The sequence below is a fragment of the Glossina fuscipes genome, unplaced genomic scaffold (assembly GCF_014805625.2).
Source record: "Glossina fuscipes isolate IAEA_lab_2018 unplaced genomic scaffold, Yale_Gfus_2 115, whole genome shotgun sequence".
Taxonomy (NCBI): Eukaryota; Metazoa; Arthropoda; class Insecta; order Diptera; family Glossinidae; genus Glossina; species Glossina fuscipes.
Window position 1 is genome coordinate 229,378 of NW_023998458.1, and position 21,076 is coordinate 250,453.

The window sequence follows — 21,076 nt, forward strand, 5'->3', positions numbered from 1 at the left end:
ACGTAGGCAGTTCGCAACATAGGATTTTGATCAATCAAGGAATGTTTGTGACAAATTTCTGGTTCCGACTTCATTTTCACGACTGAGCCAAGTCGACAAAAATAGAGGATCAAACTGATGCCTTTTGGTGGAAATAGAAGATATATGCGAAACGCCCGTAATTTCAGTGTTAAAATAGTTATTGAAATTTGTTTTTTTTTTTAGGGATTTTCCTGAAACGTATTTAGTGTGTATGAAGTGCTATTTATACTGTTTTATAGTCGATTTAGTTTTAGTTTAGTTCGTTCACACTCGCATCTGTTTGTTCACCAAGAACTTGGATTTGCCTAACCTTGAGAAAAGCCATCAAATGTTGAGAATGTCAACTAATAAAAGGAGTCGCCGCCTATATTAGCACTTATTGATATTCACTTCCCCACTGGGGTCACAGGACATTTTGTGCTCTTACAACTACCACAGTGCCGGGCCTATTATGAGTTGTTTAGTCCGTTTCGGTCAATGCATAAACTGCTCAACGATGATTACCACTTACTTAATCCGTTCGTTTTGTCCTCTAATAAGGTGGAAAGCCCTATATTGCATAACTAACTACTAAACATTTTGGAATCTTACACATGTGCCGGTAAGTTGAATCAAAATATTCCTTCGTATTTGGTGTTTTCTCATTTGTTTCTATCTTGATAATGTATAAATGAGCACATATTCATCCAACAATGTATATCCCAGTATCTTAATTTAGGTCTTAGATGAATTTTATTGTATATTATACGTTGATCTCATGTTTATTTTTATTGATTTTTTCTTCTTTATACTACATTTTAAATTATTTTGTAGCTTACGTTCGACTAATGAGTTGTTCTGTAGCGGAATTTAATTAAGTAAACAAATAAATTTAATGTTCGGCTTCGAAGGCAAGATGTATTTACCATTTTCCCACGTATTTTGCCTGAGAACTTAAATCGCCCTTCGTATAAAATAAAACAATTAAGCCAAACGATCATCAAGGCGCAACGTTATACATTTCCTACGCAGACCATCGTTGCTGAGGAAATAACAATTTTCATAACCAAATCATTGCTAATGGCAATGTGCCAAATGGTGCGTAATTCATTCGTGCGGTATCATTGAGACGATTTTTACATTCACCACCGAAAAATGGGATATATGCATACAGCCAAAACGTTTGCAGCATCGAGAAAAGCACTTCAGATTCTTAGCATGTATGCCCGTCTGTACGACTGTGCAATGTCTATGATGAACATTCTGCGGATCTCAACAATTAAGATATCCACAAGCTATGACCACTATTCAATTTAAATTGCTCGGGTAAATCGAATACCAAAGACATAATTTTTTTCTACATTGAGAGCGCTGTGAAAGAAATCTATACCAAATTTCACGTCATATATGTCAGTTGTGTTTCAACTGCGCTTTGTTTTTTACAACAGAAAGAGTGTTTTCTTTAATTTTTATAATGTGTGTGATGAGATGATTTCTGACTATCTCTATTTAATGTCTCCATATGGACATGTGGCCCGAAAACAACCGATCAATCGAGCGAATATCAGGCAAAAGTTGAACCAAGAACGCAAAGTCGCCTAAAATACAAGACAATGTTAAGAGTTTTCTTGGTTTATCGTGGTTTTGCGCACTATGAATTCCTTCCACCAGACCAAACTGTTAATAAAGACTATTATCTGAGTAATATCTATTATCTGAGTGGAAGCTATTCGTAGAAAGAGGCCGGAATTGTGAAAAGACAACTCTTGATTTTTGCAGCAGGACAATGCGCCATCTCAAGCAGCATTGATTCTTTCATCCCACTCCGTTAAAAATGCAATCCATATCGTCCCACAAACACGCCATTCACCTGATTTAGTCGCATGTTACACCCGACTATTTTCTAAACTAAAAATACCACACAGAGGGCAATACTTTCACGCAACTGGATCAATGCAAGCTGAATCGCAGAAAGCTTTGAAAGGCCCTTCCGGCAATCAACTATAACAACTGTTTCGGGGATTGGAAAGCGTTGTAAACAACATAACTGTATAGCATCTGCTTTTGAAAATAAAGACGACAACTAGAAACGATACGACCGCAGCCATATCTGGAGAGACCGTACTGAGAAGACATTAAAATAATTTAGTCTCCGTGCGGGCGTGATATTTAACCTCAAAAAGATAGTGTCGTAATGAACTGTTGCAAAACGAATGCGGTGGGAGTGCTGCAGCCGAACATTTTTCATTGCCTCTTAACTATTTGTGCATTTTGCCGGTAAACCAAGTATACATGAAAAGTCACAAGTAACCTTTCGTTACGCCCAGAAACCCCGAAGGTAAACTTCCAAAATCCTCTATCTGTGGCTCTAATACGGTTTATTTCAAGAGATTCACGGATTCTACTAATGACAATTCTTTGCTAAAAGTGACATAAACATAAGGCATGTCGTCTTTACATTTAGGGGCAATTTTCTGTTTCTTGTGTCAATATCAGTACTGTAAAGGCATTCTACCCAATCATTTTTAAACATTGGCTTTCTCGCTCTTTAAATTAAAAAAATAAACCCAAAAATCAATCTATCGATGGTTTGATAAGTAAATATCTATTCATCGCATACATGAGGAGAGATCAGAGTTCAGTCTATTTGTATAATTTAAGCTGAGTAGCAGCTAAAGAAAAGCGTGGCTGCCGTAAAAATTTTGTTTCTGATGTAATCTTAATATTTTAAGCTTCTTGAATATGCTTTCCCCATTGATGAAATTGAAAAGAATTTAATATTATATGAAATCTATAAACAAAATCTTATTGCCCATGCACCCAAACATATATCTATATATACATATACATATATAACGCAAATATATATGTATATATAACCTCTTTGACTTATGCAAAAGGTATTCAAGACACGTTTCAAAAACAAATGTGTTCGTGGAGAATAAACGAAAAGCAAACGCAAAGGGGCAAGCAACCTGAGAAAGCTAGGTACAAGTTTTCCTTAGAGAAAATTTAAAGTTGCTTATGTGTATTTGTTTGTTTTCCCGTCTTTTTTTATAATATGAAAAAAAAACAAAAAAAAAAAGGAAGACGAGGGTACGTGCACTCATATATGTTATGTGTAGAAAAATGCATTAAAAAATATGTATGAATAAAATTTAAAAAAAATAAATAAAAATGAATTGAAATAAAAACAGACTCACTTTGATTCACAATCGGACGATATAAAATTTTATACCCTTGTATGATGCCACCATGGAATTGCAGTGGTGGCTCCAGCCAGGATATTTTCAGACTTTGAGATGATAATGCAGTACAGTTGACATGTTGCGGCGCTGCCTCAGGTACTGTTTATAAAAGAATGAAAGAGAAAACCGAATAAATTTCATATAGTTTTCTTTTTTTTGCTTCTTTTTTTTTTTTTTGTAATATATATAAAAAATTAGAACGTTAGTGTGAAGGAAGACATTAATACATGATGGCGTTGCTTTTAGATTTTATAAGTAATAATAATGGCAACAAAAACAACACAACTACAGTCGTTATAAATAAGTGTGTAAAACTTTAAAAGGTAATCAAAAATAAGTGCAATCGCACACATAAACTCGGACATGCTTTTATACAAGTATATAGGCGTATAAAGTTAAAAGCATTTTTTAATGCTTGTTGAGATTAAATAAAAATTTTCGCATAGCAAATGCCTCTTCAGCGTTTCTTTACATAAATCTAAACATACACAATAGCGCACACACATATATTTCAAATGAACTTACCACCCTCAGCTGTGGTGCCAAAGATAGGCGCACTCCATGGCCCTGAACCGAAACTGTTTAAAGCACGCACAGTGACCGCATATCTAGTGTATTTCCGTAAACCTCTTAGGGTGGCCTTGGTTGTGGCCCAGCCGCTCACAATCACCGATTTTAATGAATTATTTACAACACTTATGTAGTTAATATTTTGCTTCTCTTCTGTACAATTGACGGTATAACCAATGAGCTCACCATTCCAGGATTCACGTGGCGGTATCTGTCAAAGAGTTGCAAAGCGTAAAACGCAGACCATAAGCATTAATCTTCCACTTACATAGATGTAACAATTCGAAAAATTATGGGTTCTTTGAAGGCAACACACTATCACTACATAAATGTACATATAAAAGAGATTTCAATTCATTTCTCAACTATGTGCGTAGCTAATAAATAATTCATTTGAGATTGAACGACGAATATAATTCAAATTCTGCAAAGCATTTTTGCTTTTTGCAAAAAAAAATACAGATGGGTTGTCAGTAGAACACGCATAAAAAAGTTTATGCATGACATTAATCCATTTGTAGCATCTAACGTGCAACAGACGTAATATATTCTTGATCAGTGATGGCTACATTTATCGATCAGAAAATTAACGTATATTTCGTTCATTCTGTATTAAACCGTTTAAGGAGTGGAATATGTTTGCGCTTGCATTGATAAGTGCTAACCAATTCAGCCCATTTTGAGAAGATGGAAAAAATTGGATATCAGGCCTTCGTTGAGTGTTCACTTTCTGAACGCCTATATAAATTAAACACGAATTGGACGCGATGTGCGCAGAGTCTGCACTATTATTTATCGTGATGAAATTTTGGGTAGCAGAACTGAAACGTGGCAGAACAGACGTGAAAGGTGAAAGATGGGCAGACTACCACCACTGACAAAAATATCACTCGAGTTTATCAAATGGTACTGAAAGGTCTTCAAATTAAAGTTAAAGAGATAACAGAGACTATGAACAAGTCCAAAGAACGTCGAGTGCAGCGCTTGCAAGGGTAACGAGTCGCAAGTCGATAGTAATGCAAAATTGCACTAACAAAACTCCTAGTTATCGCCCTTGTTAACATATTCTCCAGATCTATATATACTTTGGGAGTATTATCTATTGACAAATCTCAAAAGAATACACAAGGCGCGTAAGTTTAAAGCGTTTAGTTCAAAGTTCAGAAAGGTTACTGTACAACGTGAAACGGCTTTTGAAGGCTTTCGAAATCATTCTATTAAAAACGTGTCGGAATATTAGAGAACCGCTTGACTGAGTGTATCATTCTTGAAAAGGATTATGTTGATGGACAAAATCGAATTTTGCAAAAAGAAAAAAACTTTTGGTTGGTTCCTCTTAAATCGGAATCTTTTAGGACACTGTTAGAAACTCTGAATAGATGACAAAACATATCATTCTTCATAGTTCTCTATGGTGTTTTTAATCAATTTTACTATTGTTGTCACAAGTCCTACAAACATACGTGTACAGATCCACGGCACATAAAACACTTCTTGAATTCTGTAATATTCCAGGTCGATTTAAACATCGTCGTCCGTACCTACTTGTACTATTGGAATACTCAAAATGGAAGACAAGCTTGACGCACAATCTCGCTGAAATGGTCATTATTTACAAAACCATAATTAGAAAAATAGGCGAACTCCGCAGAATTCTCAAGCGCTGTTCTATAATAAGTAGTATGGTATGGCGAATATCAATGTGGAAAGTTTGTACAAATTTTTGTCGGGGTTGACTTTAAACTTGACGCAATATAAATTTAATCGATCGTATGCGTTCACAGTTAGCAAAAACTTTCCAAATTAATTATATTTCCCTTAGGTTTTTTTATGGCAGGTAACCTTTTCCCCTTTTGATACACTTATACTACCACTTACTTGCCACGTAACAATTAATTCACGTTCACCGCCCGTTTGCACTTGGACATTTGATGGAGCTTCGGTGGGTGCTTCTTCTTGGGTTTTTAAAACTATTGGATCGGTGAATGTGCTTCGTTCGATTTCGTTAATGGCCTGCATTCGTATTAGAAATGTTGTCGCTGGCGTTAGACCCGCAACAATGGCACTTTCACGCAAATCGCTATCGTAGCTGCAAAGAGCGGTTAAAAGCAATGACTCACAGAGAAATATTGTACGAGTAGTTTAAAACTTGTAAATAAGTTTGAAAATGCTAAGAGAGGCATAATTTGCTCTACTTAACATTTGGGTTTTTTTTTTCATTTTAACCTTTCTTTACAAGTGCTTGTTTAACTGGCGATTCAAATTACGCAACTATATAGCACAATAAAACAGGCAAAGCCGTTACGAAGTAATATATCAGGACGAGGCAAAATTCAAAGATGGTGATTCATATTCGTGATAAAATGAGAATCCAATCACTCTTATATTTAAGTCAGCTGCATAATCAACGGACTCATTTACTTATTTATTGAGAGCAATCGCTTCTTCTTATTAAATATTTACAAGTTTAATACTCACTCACCTTTTGCTTACACTAGTCGATGGCAGTGTGGCGTTAATGATATTCGGTCCACTCCAATCGCCGCCCGCTAAATTTAAAGCGGCATGCGATTGAAGATATTTTAAGGGTTGATATTGCACTAAATACGATAGAACCGGTGAATTTCCATCAAATGGACGACGCCACGAAAGTTTTACTGTACGCGAACCGACTTCGAATACTTCCAAATTTGATGGAGTATCAGGACGTTCTTGCACAGCCAAGTAAATAATTTGCTCAGCCCGCCCGTAGGGATTTTCTGCGACGCATTTGTATATACCCGAATCATGACGATCGGAACGAGCTATAGTTAGCTGAGAATCAACACCTTTTTCGGTCTTCATCTCAGCTATACTAAAGCGGAAATTATTCAAATCAATACGCCCATTATTATGAGTCCACGCAATCGTAATTGGCTCATCTCCTTTAGCCTGACAATCGACAGTAACCGCATCGTTACGACGTGAAGAAACGTTCCGAGCGGGTTGTTCAAAACGCGCGGGTTCTTAAGTAATTATTTTAATCAGTACGAGGAGAAAATTGAAATAATTGAAAAATAACAGAGCTTACCATTAACATTTATGCGTATGACTTTCTTAAGCCCCGCTCCAATCTCATTTGTCGCTTGACACATATAATAGCCCTCATCAATATCGGTGGCAAAATTTAAGACCAATGAATGATTGCGCATATTTAGCGATTTAAAGTCCTTATTCAATTTATCTGTTTGTCAACACGAAAGAGAAACAAAGATCAATCAGTTAACTAACTAACCGAGGTTCCATTTTTTCATACTTATTGTATATAAATATTATTTAGAAAATAAATTTGTAGCTTTTTTTTCAATTTTTGATTTTTTATTTGCTGCAAAAACTTTCTTTTTGAAAAACTTTTTAAATTTCTGCTCTTGCTTACAAAGAGAAAAAAAACAGCAAACTCGTGCTGAAACTTTAATGAACCTGCTTTTAAGGGATTAGGCGAAGTAATGTATAATGTGCACATTGAAAGTATGAACATAAGCTCTTTACTTGTAAAAATTAAACCAACTCTTTACCCCGCACATACGTGCTGTATAAGATAAAAGCAAAATTATGTACGAATACTACAAATAGTACTTTTCAGAAATTAGTTATCATTATTACGGAAAATTACTAAGGCAAAAAACGGGCAAAGTTCAACTTAGAAAAAAGGCAGATGTGGTAAAAATAAAAGCAAATTCTCGATGTTGGCCTATTTACATAACTCATAAGTCATAGACTAGTAATCGAAAAAACTAATTAAAGCAAATGAAAATAATATGTTTATAAAAACGTTTGTAGAAGAGGAAATTTTGATCACATTATAATAATAGGGCATTTCATTTGCTAGCATTGCGTTCTTGTTGCGCGGGTATCTTCTAGGCATGGAGGAAATGCGGTGATCGCGCGGGAGAAGAAGTCACGAAGTGTATGTTCTCCTATATAGCGAAGCGAAGAAAGCAGGAATGAAAATTTTCAATTCAACTGTAGATTAGCGAAGTGTACGATATTCTTATCTAATAAACCGAATTAAGTTCTGCTCGAGCTCGAGCGATATAAATATAATCTTAATATAGAGAAGATATTACGCAACTGGAGAGCAATCGAAACGTGTCGTTTCGAAAAAGCCTAAGCGAAAACGAAAATAACGCACAAAGGAGCGAACTGATCGTCTCTGGAAGAGAAGAGAGTGGGCAAGCAACACGAAAGAGATGAGGTGGCACTTTCTACTTGAATTAATTGCACAAAAAAAAGCGCACAATTTACTGCAAATAAGATCTAATTAGCAATAAAAAAAGCGATATTCGCTAAATAGCGAAGAACCATAAATAACAAAGACACACAAGGGATGAAATGGTCTACATTGCTCTCCATCCTAACTTCAATGGTCCTTAAGTAATCAGCCTCGATACACCTTTTTTAGTGAAGTTATATTTGCTTCCATAGCTTTCACTTAGCCCTACTACTAAAAGGAAAGAAACTGAACTGCACTACAGATAGAATGACAAGGTCGCGTGCCCCCCCCTTATAAGAAAATGAAACAAACGTTTTCTCGAATAACTTGATTCTAAAACAGAGTCTTGCAAGTAAACACCTTTATCAAAAGTAGACAGTTCTCCCGGGGTTTCGTCGCAACAGTAATATGATCAGAAGCGTTTCCTTCTTTTACCCTCAAACGACTTTTCCTTTAAATTCATCCTATTAGGCTTTTCAGTTTTTCAAATGAAAAATATAGAAAATCATTTAAAATTTATTTCTTTAACACATTTTTGGACAAAATTTACGAGAACGTCTAAAAAGAAAAAAACAAATAAAACCTCTAGTTTACCTAGAACACGAATAAGTGAACATAAACTTGCATCATTCTATCGTTTGTCAGCTTTATGCGGATATTTAAAGAACCCCGTTTTAATGTTTACATTGAAAATTCTCTTAGTGACAGCAAAAGAAAAAAAAAAAAAATGCACAAAATCAATATAAGAAAAATGATAAAAATACGAAACGAAGGAAAATAAAATTGAAAAACATACCTTGTCCTTTGAACCAGGTAATCGCAGGTATTGGGTATCCTTCCGCTTCACAATTTATTGATATTGTATTGCCAAGCATGATGGCTGTATCCATTGGTTCAAACGACCAACGTGGCGCAACTAAACGTGACCGATAGGAAAGCAATATATATGTATAAATATATATATATACATGGATATATATAAAAAAAAAAATAAAAAAAAATAAAAAAATATTAAAAACAGAAAAGGTTAGAAAAAGTTTTCAGCGATACAAAAAGAAATGAAAAGAGTAAGTAAATAACAGCTAATTTAACGAAGTATTTTTCATGATCTAACTAGGTAGGAGGTGTAAACAAAACTAAGTAAAAAAATGCTCTTCAAGCAGAGCTAAAATAAACCAAATAATCTTTCGGAATTATACAGAAAACAGAACACAATAGCAGACCGGCTTTGAAAGTTTGCTATGGACTTTATTTCAATGCAATTGATTTCGTTTCAACAACAACGGCACCGTATTTCTATCCCTCGCCATACATTAGATGAAAATGAAATCAAACCAAAAACCTTTTAAATCCTTTTTAGGTTAAAATCATATATATATATATATATATATATATATTTTCATAATGTCTGTTATTGGTAATAAAATAAAAAGTTACGAACACTTTTGATAAATGAACTAAAATGTACGGATAACTGTAGTTTAGCAAATAAGCAAGAAAAAATCTCTTAAAGCCAAGTTAATTTAACTTGAAAACAATTTTGTCTCGTATTTTTCGGTCTGTTTGCAAAACTAAAACTAGAACACATACATGGAAGGAAGACAAGACAAGTATGAGGATCTACGCTTATAAACTAATGGTTACTTACCTCTCACTTGCAGTTCGGCGGTAAAGTTCACCTTCGCTGCTGCATTACTGGCATAGCAGGTGTATTTGCCACTATGCTTTGCACTAATATCCTTGAATACCAACAATGAAAAAAACTCTTCCTTTTTCTCGGTAATCTACGAAAATTGAAAATATTCGAGCAAATAAATAAAAAAGTCAAAAGAAAGGAGCAAAAACAGCAGATAATAGCAAAAATGTATAGAGCTAGACATGTTTGCGAGTGTGGGTATTAGAAAATTTATATTCCCTTGGAAAACTTTTGCATCAAGTTTGATTTAGCCTTACAATGTTTTCGTTGGCAAAAAAAATTTTTTGCAACTTTTTTTTTCATTTTACCTGTAGAGTGGTTGGTATCGACATGTCATCTTTTTTCCAACTGAAATAGATCGGCATATCACCCGAGGATACAGCGCATGTTATTTGTGCTCTGCCGCCTTCTTGTAAATTTTTGGGAAATTTAAATGGCTCTATAACCGGAGGACCTATAAAAGTGTTAAAAAGAGGAAGAAAAAAATTGTAAATTTCAGTTATTGTAACTTTTAAAAATTTCACTTATTACTGGAAGATAGAAACTGATAGCATTATGAAACCATCTTACCTAAGGGAAAATTATTACATTTTCTTTGCAAAAATTGAAATTTATTAAAAAAAAATTATACTCGCGCCGAGGAAAGTGAAATGAAATTGTCTTTGGGCATCACATTAAAGCAGACTTAACGAAAACCTCAAAAATTTTGTGACAACTTTGTGCTTGTTGTGTTAAGGGAAATTATGCTTTTATGACCCTTAGGTTCTGTTAAAAAGAAACAATTTATGAAAAAAGGGAAAGAGGTAACGAAAGAAAACTCGACCTCAAGCATCACTGTCAAAGCACCTAAGGCAAGTTAATAGTTAAGTATCACCACTTTTTTCATGTAAAAGGTCGAATTTGAAAAAATTCGTTTAAGTCTTCGGTTATCAAAGCAAAATAACTCTTGTGTTAAAGTCGTAAACTTTGAAAGCACGTTAAGCTGTATTACTAATTTGAGTTTAATAGGATAGAATTCTCATCATTCACTTGCACGTGGGCCTGTGTAATTACTTGCCCAAATGTCACTTATCTAACATTCTCCAATTTCCAAATCATATTTCCGAATTGTTGTTGTGTCATTTTCATAAAGATACACCAGTACCCAAAAATGCGAAAATTGTGGCATCAAGAATTTTAAAATTTCATATCAACTTCTTTCTATGTATGGATATGTGTAGCCTTCAGTTAGCTTAAAGCACTTGGTCTCTTCTTTTTTGTTGAAAAGTGTAAAATTCGGCATATTACTATCAGTATTAAATTCTTCTTATGCAAGCTTATAACTACGTATCGGTAAAACCAGTATAAATAATATCAAGCATAGCACCTTCAATATTTTTTCCATCTGGAAGTATTAATTTTGGCCTAAAATTTTTCGTTGACTGAGCACAACCATCAAAGATATAGTTTTCTATACGTATCTTCCAGGGAACTGAACGCTCAAAAATGTTGAGATCGTTTTTAAATTTTCATACGGATGGCATAGGCCAACTATACAAACGTGGCCCACAAGTTTAAATGTACGAAAATAAGCTTAGTGTATTGAAAACTATAGCCACAAAATAGTCTTGAAAATTTAGCAGAAAACCTATTTGCTGACCATGCCCACCTCAAAATTTCATCCATGAACTTTAATGTCAATTTACAGGTTTCTCAATGTTTTCAGTTTTAAGAACTACAAAAAGAGATGAAAGAATAAACCGGCAGCTAGGTGGACGCACGCAGTTCAAAGATCCCCAGCATCCAATACAGCCCAATAGATAAGTAACAAAAAAATCGCTTTAATGAAAACGCGGGAGGATGCCACTACCGTCCGCTATGTAGATTTGAAAACCCATGAACCTGAAGGAATCATTTTAAAATGCTTATTTCTCAAAACTATCTGCAGCATGAGAGCTAACTGCAGGCGTTTTGAATTTGTACTGGCTCAAGAGAAACTATGGTTATTAAAAAAAACTTAAGAAGGTTTAAGGTTATGATGCTCATTTTCCTAATCCTTGATGTTGGTGAAATTTGGATAAGTTTGAATTGAATATAAAATAAAAAACTATTTGCCATTTTAGATCTGAATACCATATAAACATACTTTTTCACCTCTCAGCTGTACGATATCGTCATTCTTTACAGAAATTGACAGTTGTTGTTATATAAATTACATAGAGCCTATGCATATACATAGTAATCCCAGAAAAGCCACCTTCCAATTTAAGCAAGAATACGCCTAATACAAGTAAATCAATTCTGCGCTTCGAGTTGTAAAAATAGGTTATAGCCATCATTATCATTTTTTATAAAATAATTTCACACTTTAGTTAAAACACAATCTTACATTGTGCTAACCTTATTATTATAATATTTAGAATAACACTTCAAACGCCATTTTACGTTCTTTTATTACTTAATTTCTTGAAAAAAAAAAAACCTTACATTTACGACGCACATTGTTCAGTGTAAGCATAACTTTGTTTAAACTAAGGCAGAGTCATTAGCATACGTTCAAGTAGAATGACAGGGTTGTTATAAGATCGTGTATTTGTATGTCAAAGCATAAGTTTTTGGTGGCATAAATAACATGATCACTTTATCATCAATTTTTTTCGCATTTCATAAATAAACAACATTTATATACAACATTATTTGGAAGCGCAAAAAATAAGAGATTTAGTGTGCGTAAGTTATTTCGAATTTGCTTAGATAACAATTGTAGTTAAGTTTAGAGACTTTATTGAACTAAACGCAACATTGAATTTTCATTTTTACACCCTACACTCATATGTTCTACAGGGTATATTTAGTTCGTCCGGACGAACGTAACATCCAGAAGGGCTGAAGCTAGGCCCACCTTTCATAATGGCGATCAAATCAGAATACTTTCCTGAATCGAGCTAAACTTGTCTGTCCACGTTTTTTGTTTTCGATCTACAAGTTGCAGTTTTTGAGATATTTTGATGAACTTTGCCACGCGGACGTGTATTGGGCTGAAGACGAATACTACTGAAAATAGGTCGAACAGTCCGTCTTTTCGACCATTCCGGAAAATGACCATTTTCAAAATTTCTTGACAGAACTCGCTGCGTAATAGTAATTCAACATTCCAAATTGGTATGAAAAATTTGGTTCGGCTGGAGCCAATTTTTTGAATTACTCGTCATATAACCATTCCTATGAAATCCGATTATGGTGAAAAGGTGTAATTTCCAGTATTTGATGATGAAAATAAGTTCATAATAGTAAATTGAGGAAGAAATAAATCTTACCGAATTTCGACCACGTAGGTCTACTTTGTGCATACCATCACATATAAGGATTCATAGAAAATGCAAAGTTTCATATATGGAAACGTTCTAATTGTTAATGTTTTATGATGAAAATTTGTTCATGACAGTAATTTAACACAAAAAAAAAATTGGACCGAGTTAGAACCACATTAGTCTATTTCTTGGACGCCACTTAATAAAAGTTTTCTGATGAATAGTAAGCTCTTTAGAAAAAGATTTCATTTTATAATATAAAGTCCGTACTAGCAGCTTGGCAAAAGAAGAATTCAGATTACACAGGTGTACTCTGTTGACCCTAGCATGTGTAGAGGTTGTCACAAAACTCAAGCTCTTATAAAAAGAGAAAGTCTAATTTACAGTTTTTTATGACGGAAACTAAAGAATAATACAATTTTTGAGAAGTAAACTAAGTTTACAAAATTTGAATCACGCCATGTTATGTCTTGGGCATTGATGGAAAGTATGCCTTTTCCTGAACATAATTGTCTAATTTTTGCTTTATTATTGAGTGAATAGTTGTTCTAGGCAAAATAGTGTAGAGCAGCAGTAGTGTAGGTAAGGGCCGGCCTTGCTCGAATGGACTATTCTTAATTGCTTATATTTGAGTGAAATCCAATACATCCGCTCTCCACCAACATTGTAAGTAAGCACGGCGGAAAACGCTTGCAATGACAGTTTAAAAAAACAATTGACTGATTGTATAAATGGGCGTTCGGTCCAGAACCATCTAATGGGGAATGCAACTCTTAAGTCGATGCGGTGTCGCGATGAAGTCACTTCATAGTTAGTAGGAGAATTGAAAATTGTGGTATAGTAATGCTGGCCGGTGGAACTAAGATTGAGTGGATTCTTCAAAAACCCACGAGTTTAATCGCCAATCCGCGCTCTATTAGAATTAAGATATTTCTCAACTTGTGATAAAAACGGAAAGAAAAAGAGCAGTCTTATCGTCAATTATGCTGAATCAGAGAATACGTACCGGTATTAAATAAAATCATAACGTATTTGCGTTTTTTGAAAAAATGAACAGCCTGAGATAACGATTGCTGTAACATCAACTATTCAACTACTTCTACTCGTATTGCTCTGAACGCACCTCGTTGTTACAGACTTATGCAGTAAACCGTATATTCAGCAATCGTTTTAAATTTATAGCAAATTCTAAAACACAATCAATGTCCCACTATATCTCATACATCATCATTCAAAACACATACGGAAAATGTATGTATGGATGGGCTTTCAATCAATTCATCAACAACATTACAATGCATAGAGCAAAAAATAAAAAAAAGTACTTACTGTTAACATTCAATTGCATGTCGCGACGAGCCTCTTCGCCAGCACGACTTTTTACAATACACGTATACATGCCCTGATCTCGAGTTGGCTCGACGTTTTTGATGACAATATAACCGCCCTGCTGTACAGGTGCCAAAGAATAATGAGAGTCTGAATGTATATAAAAGAGGAGAAGAAATGAAATTAAGTCAACAAAAAAAAAAAAAAAAAGGAATTACATCGTAGTGCATGGAAGAGTGTAAATGTATATATGTTTTTTAACATATATGATAGTTAAACTAGTGATAAAAGAATGTAAAACGATTTGTCGCTTACTTGATGTTAGTTCATGATGTCCTTTCTCCCATCTAATTTGTTCAATAGGATAGCCGGAAAATGGGCAATAGACGGTAACATCTACACCGGCAACTGCTTTCAAAGGACCGATAGCTCGCACATACGGAGGACCTATATATATATATATAAGAGAGACAGAGCGTAACAGAAAGGTAGATAGAGAGAATGACAGGCTTAATGAGCTTAAATATTGAATGAATGTAAGTTAAAACTACTATATGCAAAATTATTTGGCGTTTTGACATTTTGTTTTCGAAAAATGAAAATAAGAAAATATTACGTAAATTAATTGCAAATAAACTCAAAAATCCTTTTAACTCTAAAGCACACCATAAATCGCTTACAAACGTAGACAGATTTTGAAAGAGAATCCGGTTATAAAGTTTTAATATGAAACTGTATATGCGGTTGTGTTGAACATTCAATGATATGCATATCCCAGTAAGCTTTTGCTCATTTCGGAGGTCCTCTGTATGTCGTTGAAGCAATGACGCAATCACATTAGAGCGCCACATTGGATTTCATGTCTGACACAAGCAATTTGCATAAATGACAGCGCACATAATAGGCTCAAAGCGTAGACCATAACAGAAGGAGAGAGAGCGAAAGAGAAAGCGATACATTCGCAGAACAACACAAAAACAATAACAACCATTAAAACGCCAAGCCTTCTTATGCATGTGCATATAGAACCAACTACGCATCGTATTTATGCACTAATGCTTGCTTATCATTTGCATATGCCTGCGAAAAACCAAATGAACAAAAAAAAAAAAAACCAGAAAAAAACGAGAAGTAGATGCACACGCACATAATTTTATGCATACATAGGGAAATTATGCAATGCATTAATGCATGTTCATCATAATCGTATAAACATTGTATGCATCATATGGTGCGTGCATGTATCATAAAATGTATATGCACATATGCGTCTAATTATTTATATTCGATCGATCACAATGTCCGATAGTAAATAGTTAAATGTATATTGTATATAAAATACTGTTATTTTTCATTTTTTCCTTTTTCAGTTTAATTATCATAAACTTTTATCGAATTCAAATTATGTATGAATATGTATGCATCCGGCATTTGCATTCATCGATGCCTCTCGTTTTTGCATGCGGCCGTTATTTTGTAAGTAAAAAATCCAATAATTCTAATTTGAATATAAAAAATCGTAGATACATACATAATGAGTATATGCTTTCTTCTCTATTGGTTTGGAAAGAAAGTAATTCCATATATTTTTAATTTTTCTTTCTTTTAGATATATGAATTCATAACTATTTTATACGCTGATTATTGAAAGAGTGAACTCAAAAAACAAATTCTCTGACATTTTCCGAAATTGCTTTCTTGTCAACTTTTTGTGAAATCATAATAACAATAATAGACGTGCGTGTGTTGGCGGGTATTTTCTTACTATAAATAATTCAGTCATAATCAATTAGACTTAAAATATGGACTGCAATTTTATAATTACTTGCGCTTATTATATGCACTATTTTCAATTAAAGGGAATTTATTTAATTTACACAAATACACACACACACACATACAGAGGCACACATAAACAATTAAAATCGAAATAAATTATATAAGTTTCATATGCACCACAGCACGATGAGCGATACGTGTATGTGTCGATTTAAGCATGTCCGTCTCACTACCTCTCTCTCTCTCTTTCTCCCTCTTCGTCTGCATAATGTCTGTTGGTCGCAAATATTTCAAATTTGACAGAAATATTGGAAGCTTTTTCATGGTAGTTGGTATTTAATGTGGGCCAAACCGTTCGAACTATACGCCCACAGTGTCACGTAAACTGAATGCACTTTTGTTTTTCAATACGAATAGCAAATGGGGTTTTTTGTTCATTACTCCTAAGCTATAGCAGTTAAATCTACAAGAATTTAAACAGATATTCTTTGGGCGATGCTCTAGTACTTAGGTAAGAAAGTAAAAAGTTGGCCAAGCCTATCCTTTGTTATAGTGTATAAACATTTAATTTTTTTCTCAATGTCTTTATAACGCTCAGAAGTAACTTCAAAATCTTAAATTCGAAATACACCTAAGCGTGTCCGTATGCCCAGTTGCATCGCCTAAAGCTAGTGAAAGGGCACACCCATACGTCTACGCAACGACAACCGAAAACAGTTTTACTTTCCGTGTTTTTTGCTCGTTACTCATAAACTACAACACGTACACCATAAAAATTTCAAGCATAAAAAGTAGAAAGCATCATTCATGTCCAACCAATGTTATGAAAATATAGTTCTTTTTCTTTCTTTTTGTCTTTGTTACAGTAACGGTATAAAATATTCTTTATATTTTTATACTCTACACCACTCGCGGTACCGGGTATATTATGTTATTGGGAACGTATGTAACACCCAGAAGTGCTTAAGGTAGACACTTTTTATTATAGTGATCGACTCGAAATCATTTTCTAAATCTACCTAAGCCTGTCCGCCTGTCCGCCTGTCCGTCCGATGTCTGTCCATGTATTTTTGGGTTCAAAGTGCAGGTGGAAATTTTTGAGATATTTTGATGAAGTTGGGTACAAAGACGTACCTCGGGGCAGGGACGAACGCCATTGAAAATGATTCGGATCGGTTAACTTCTTCTACCACATTCTTCGTAGTATTTCGGGATTTCAAATTGGTGTGAATAGTTTGGAGCGACTGGGGCAATTTTTTGAATACGCTCTCATATAACCGTTTCAACGAAAAAGAGAGCTTTATACGGTAAAATGATCGAATTTCCAATATTTTATCATAAAACTTAGCTCAAAATAGTAAATTGACAATGAAATCTATCTCACCGAGTTTGGACAGCGAGGGTCTTCTTTTCGGATACCTTTGCATATAAAGATATAGCCTTATAGGCTAAAGAAGTCTAATTGCTAATTTTTTTATGAAGAAAATTTGTTTACGATAATAATTGAATATAAAAATAAAGTGGACCTAATTTGAACCACATGGTTCTATTTCTTGGACTCACCGCGTATAAGATATATCAGTAAGTTCGGAGAAAAGCTTAATCTTTAATGATTTATGATGAAAATTAATTCATAATAGCGACTGAGTAAAAAAAATTTCAGTGCTGGATTTGGATCACATCCACCTACGTTTTTGGACCTTAACATATATAGGCCGTATTGCAAAAAGTAAACTCTCATATGGAGAGAAAGTCTAATGTTCCAATATTCGGGCTTTCATAGTAGTTGTGGCTTTGCATGAAAATAATGGACACTTTTTGGATTCTTATTACCAAAACGAGTGAATAACTGCGCTAAGCGAAGTATTGTAGGGTATTTAGTGGTCGGCGTTGCGCTTCGTAATTGTTACTTGCTTTCAATACATTTTTCTTTTTTTCAATATTTTGAAGTTCTTTATTGTAAGCGTAAATGAGTTGAACTATAAATAAATAATTAATTAATTAATCCCAGTTTGCAACAAAGTTTATTGTAAATTCAAATGAAATCTATTCGTACGCCTTAAAGAAAATCTCGATAAGAGAAAGAAAATGGTCGGAGAATTTTGAATGCTGGAAACGTTCAACTATTTCTTGCCCTCATCCTTTAAAATTACTTCAAAACAAACTTTAGAACAATAGATCCTGCTTCTCTTAGGAAGGCCTCTACTTACTATTCAGCGTCTTATTGTAACCGCGTTTGTAGGCGGATAAAGACTTATTTTTAAATTTTCCATTGATATGTCGCAATTTTTAAGATGCATTGATGAAATTTGATACACCAACTTGCTTCGTGCCAACTATGAACGATTTTGAAAATGACTCCGATCGATCTTGTCCCCATTTACAACACATGCCTTATTTTCAATTTGCAATTTTCAAAATTTCTTGACAAAGTCGCTGAATAATGGCATTTCGACAATCTAAATTCGGTATGAAAAATTCGGTTCGGCTGAAGCAATTTTTTGAACCCGCCCACACATAACTCTTCCTACGAAATGAATCTTTGTATGGTAAAATTAATTTTCAATATTTCATGGTGAAATAAATGATAGTTGTCGAGTTTGCGCGACTATAACTTTTCTTACTTGTTTTCAAATTCAAATTTTGTAACATCAACACCAGAGATGCAATGAACGAAAGTGGCTTCGCGCTCAGAAACTCATGCTATCCTAGACTATTACAAATGTATTAATGATGTCGGTAGGTTTGCAATCTTCAGTGATGGCTAGAAGATTACATTTTGAAATCTTGTTTACTACACATCTTATAAAATAAAAAAATATAAAAAAAATTCAAGCCTCCAAGATAATGTTTCTAGCTTTCTTTCTTGACACGTCGTACAATATTGTGGCCGAGCATTGCCATATTAAAAAATCACTTTGTTCACGTATTGCAGCAGTTTGCTTTAGAGAAGCTCGCCCGAGCTCTTTGACTTCCGCTAATATCAAAGCTTGGCAGCATAGATATTTGCCATGGCAGTCGATATTGAAGTTTGCCTGGAGTTCAACAGCTATTTGTTTTCGATTTGAGATATCGTAATGAATGTATCACTATCCATAAATCAATGCCTTTCAACGGCCCTTTTCTTCGAATTAATAACAACTTAAATCGTTATAAATAGACCACTATGTTCGTTACCACTTCGTCTTTTATATTTATTTTAAATTAGATCTCCTTTTATAAGTTACTTACTTCTCATATGAGTCTTTACATATTTATATTTTTTTTTTTTAACATGGCCAATCACTCAGGAGGTTGTCCCCTATTCGTGTAATACGATGGCGGTCAGAAATGAGGAAACAGAAATATATAGTGAGGTGGCGGCCGCAGTCCTACCGCCAAGTGTCACGTCCTTACTGACTGAGCATTCACTGTAGCTACGGCCCTTGCATGGGGAGGGATCCGAAAAATATACATGTCGATCATCAATTTAGCTCAGCAAATTTTTATATCAAATTACTATCCTGGATCAGATAGAGCCATAATATGTTAAAAAATAGTTATTGCTGTCATGTGAAGGCTTATTGTTTTGTAAGAATTTTTATAAGCTAAGGGGTTCAAACCGATGGAGTCTCATCTCATTCAATATTTATACATTTACACATTTTAAGTACTGTTACTTATCAATTTTACAGTCTCGAAATATTCAAAATAACTAATTTTTTCTATATAACGATTTTTTTCCATAGAAGTCATTCGTGCGCTAAAATACCAAATTGAACCATTTGGCAAACTGCGACTTGTAGGGTAAAGACAAAAAAACATGGTCGTACCTTAAGTCAACGAGCAGATACGTGAAGAGGATTAAAGAGATTCATAAAGATTATTCCGAGACGAATAGTAAGTCGAATATATATCGATAATAGTACATACTGACAGTTCAGATAGGTACACGGACGGACGGATGGATGAACAAAGCAAAGGCTAGAAGCGGTTAAGAAAAAGTTGAACCAATTGGAGTTTCTGGCAAGCTTTTGCATACATTCGGGCAAGCCTAATATACCTTTATACAACAAATAATATACGGTATAAAAAGGAAAAGTTATGCTTGCTTTTGGCTTGTAGCACGAAGCCTAAATAAAATAATTTGCGACAGATCTGCTGCAGCGTTGTTCTATGCTATGCAGTACTCTTTAAAACTTCATCAATCTATGACGAATCTTAACACCATAAATGGACATATATGGACATAAAAGTCCGGTTTTCGATATCTAGAAAAGCCGAAAGCTAGGGACTGTAATTGAGTTGTGACGAGTAGAGAGGATGCAGCTGCCGGTTAAGTTGGCATATTTCTTCCTATCGAATGAAAAATCTTTCTATCACAAAATTGTTGTCGAGAAACATATACAAATTACGATGAAGCTTTTCTGATATCGAGAAGCATAAACTGGGTTTTGGGTACTAATTAAAGCAAATTAAAAATTTCGGTAACAAAGTTAAACCAAACGTGTGCCCCTTTCAATTTGTATTCAAATACGTATGCCTCAGTTGTTGAAAACAAGAGCACTCATAATTCACCAATATATATCCTACATCACTCTGCAGTTTATTCATGCAACGATCTTCCAAAATAAGGCTGTGTATGAGAAATGGTCGAAAAAGTATTTTCAATAGCGTGCGTCTCTAGTCCAAAATATGTTTCATCAAATAGCGCCAAAGAACATAAGATGGATAGAAAAGCTTAAATCGTTTCATATAGTGATTCAAAATCCTTTTATATATCGTACAAAATAAGGCGAGGTTATCTCAACTCCTTCCGGGTTTTGCATAGATCCACACAAAACTTAGTGCGTCCTTATACTATAAGTGATGTCGGGTATAAAAAACTCTCTCTCTCTCTCTCTCTCTCTCTCTCTCTCTCTCTCTCTCTCTC

General features: G+C 34.4%; 1 protein-coding gene across 7 annotated transcripts in view; it reads right to left on the reverse strand.

Annotated features, from left to right (window-relative positions):
- Positions 1 to 21,076, reverse strand: part of LOC119640089 (Down syndrome cell adhesion molecule-like protein Dscam2) — a 106,890-nt gene that overhangs the window by 20,217 nt on the left and 65,597 nt on the right. For all 7 annotated transcript variants that reach the window (XM_038037881.1, XM_038037883.1, XM_038037879.1 and 4 more), the window contains exons 13-22: positions 14,701 to 14,832; positions 14,386 to 14,535; positions 10,075 to 10,220; positions 9,719 to 9,854; positions 8,867 to 8,986; positions 6,889 to 7,041; positions 6,301 to 6,823; positions 5,697 to 5,907; positions 3,774 to 4,029; positions 3,204 to 3,347 (exon numbers count right to left, since the gene is read on the reverse strand). In XM_038037881.1, coding sequence (XP_037893809.1) covers positions 3,204 to 3,347; positions 3,774 to 4,029; positions 5,697 to 5,907; positions 6,301 to 6,823; positions 6,889 to 7,041; positions 8,867 to 8,986; positions 9,719 to 9,854; positions 10,075 to 10,220; positions 14,386 to 14,535; positions 14,701 to 14,832 — 1,971 coding nt within the window. The remainder of the gene's footprint in view (positions 1 to 3,203; positions 3,348 to 3,773; positions 4,030 to 5,696; positions 5,908 to 6,300; positions 6,824 to 6,888; positions 7,042 to 8,866; positions 8,987 to 9,718; positions 9,855 to 10,074; positions 10,221 to 14,385; positions 14,536 to 14,700; positions 14,833 to 21,076) is intronic.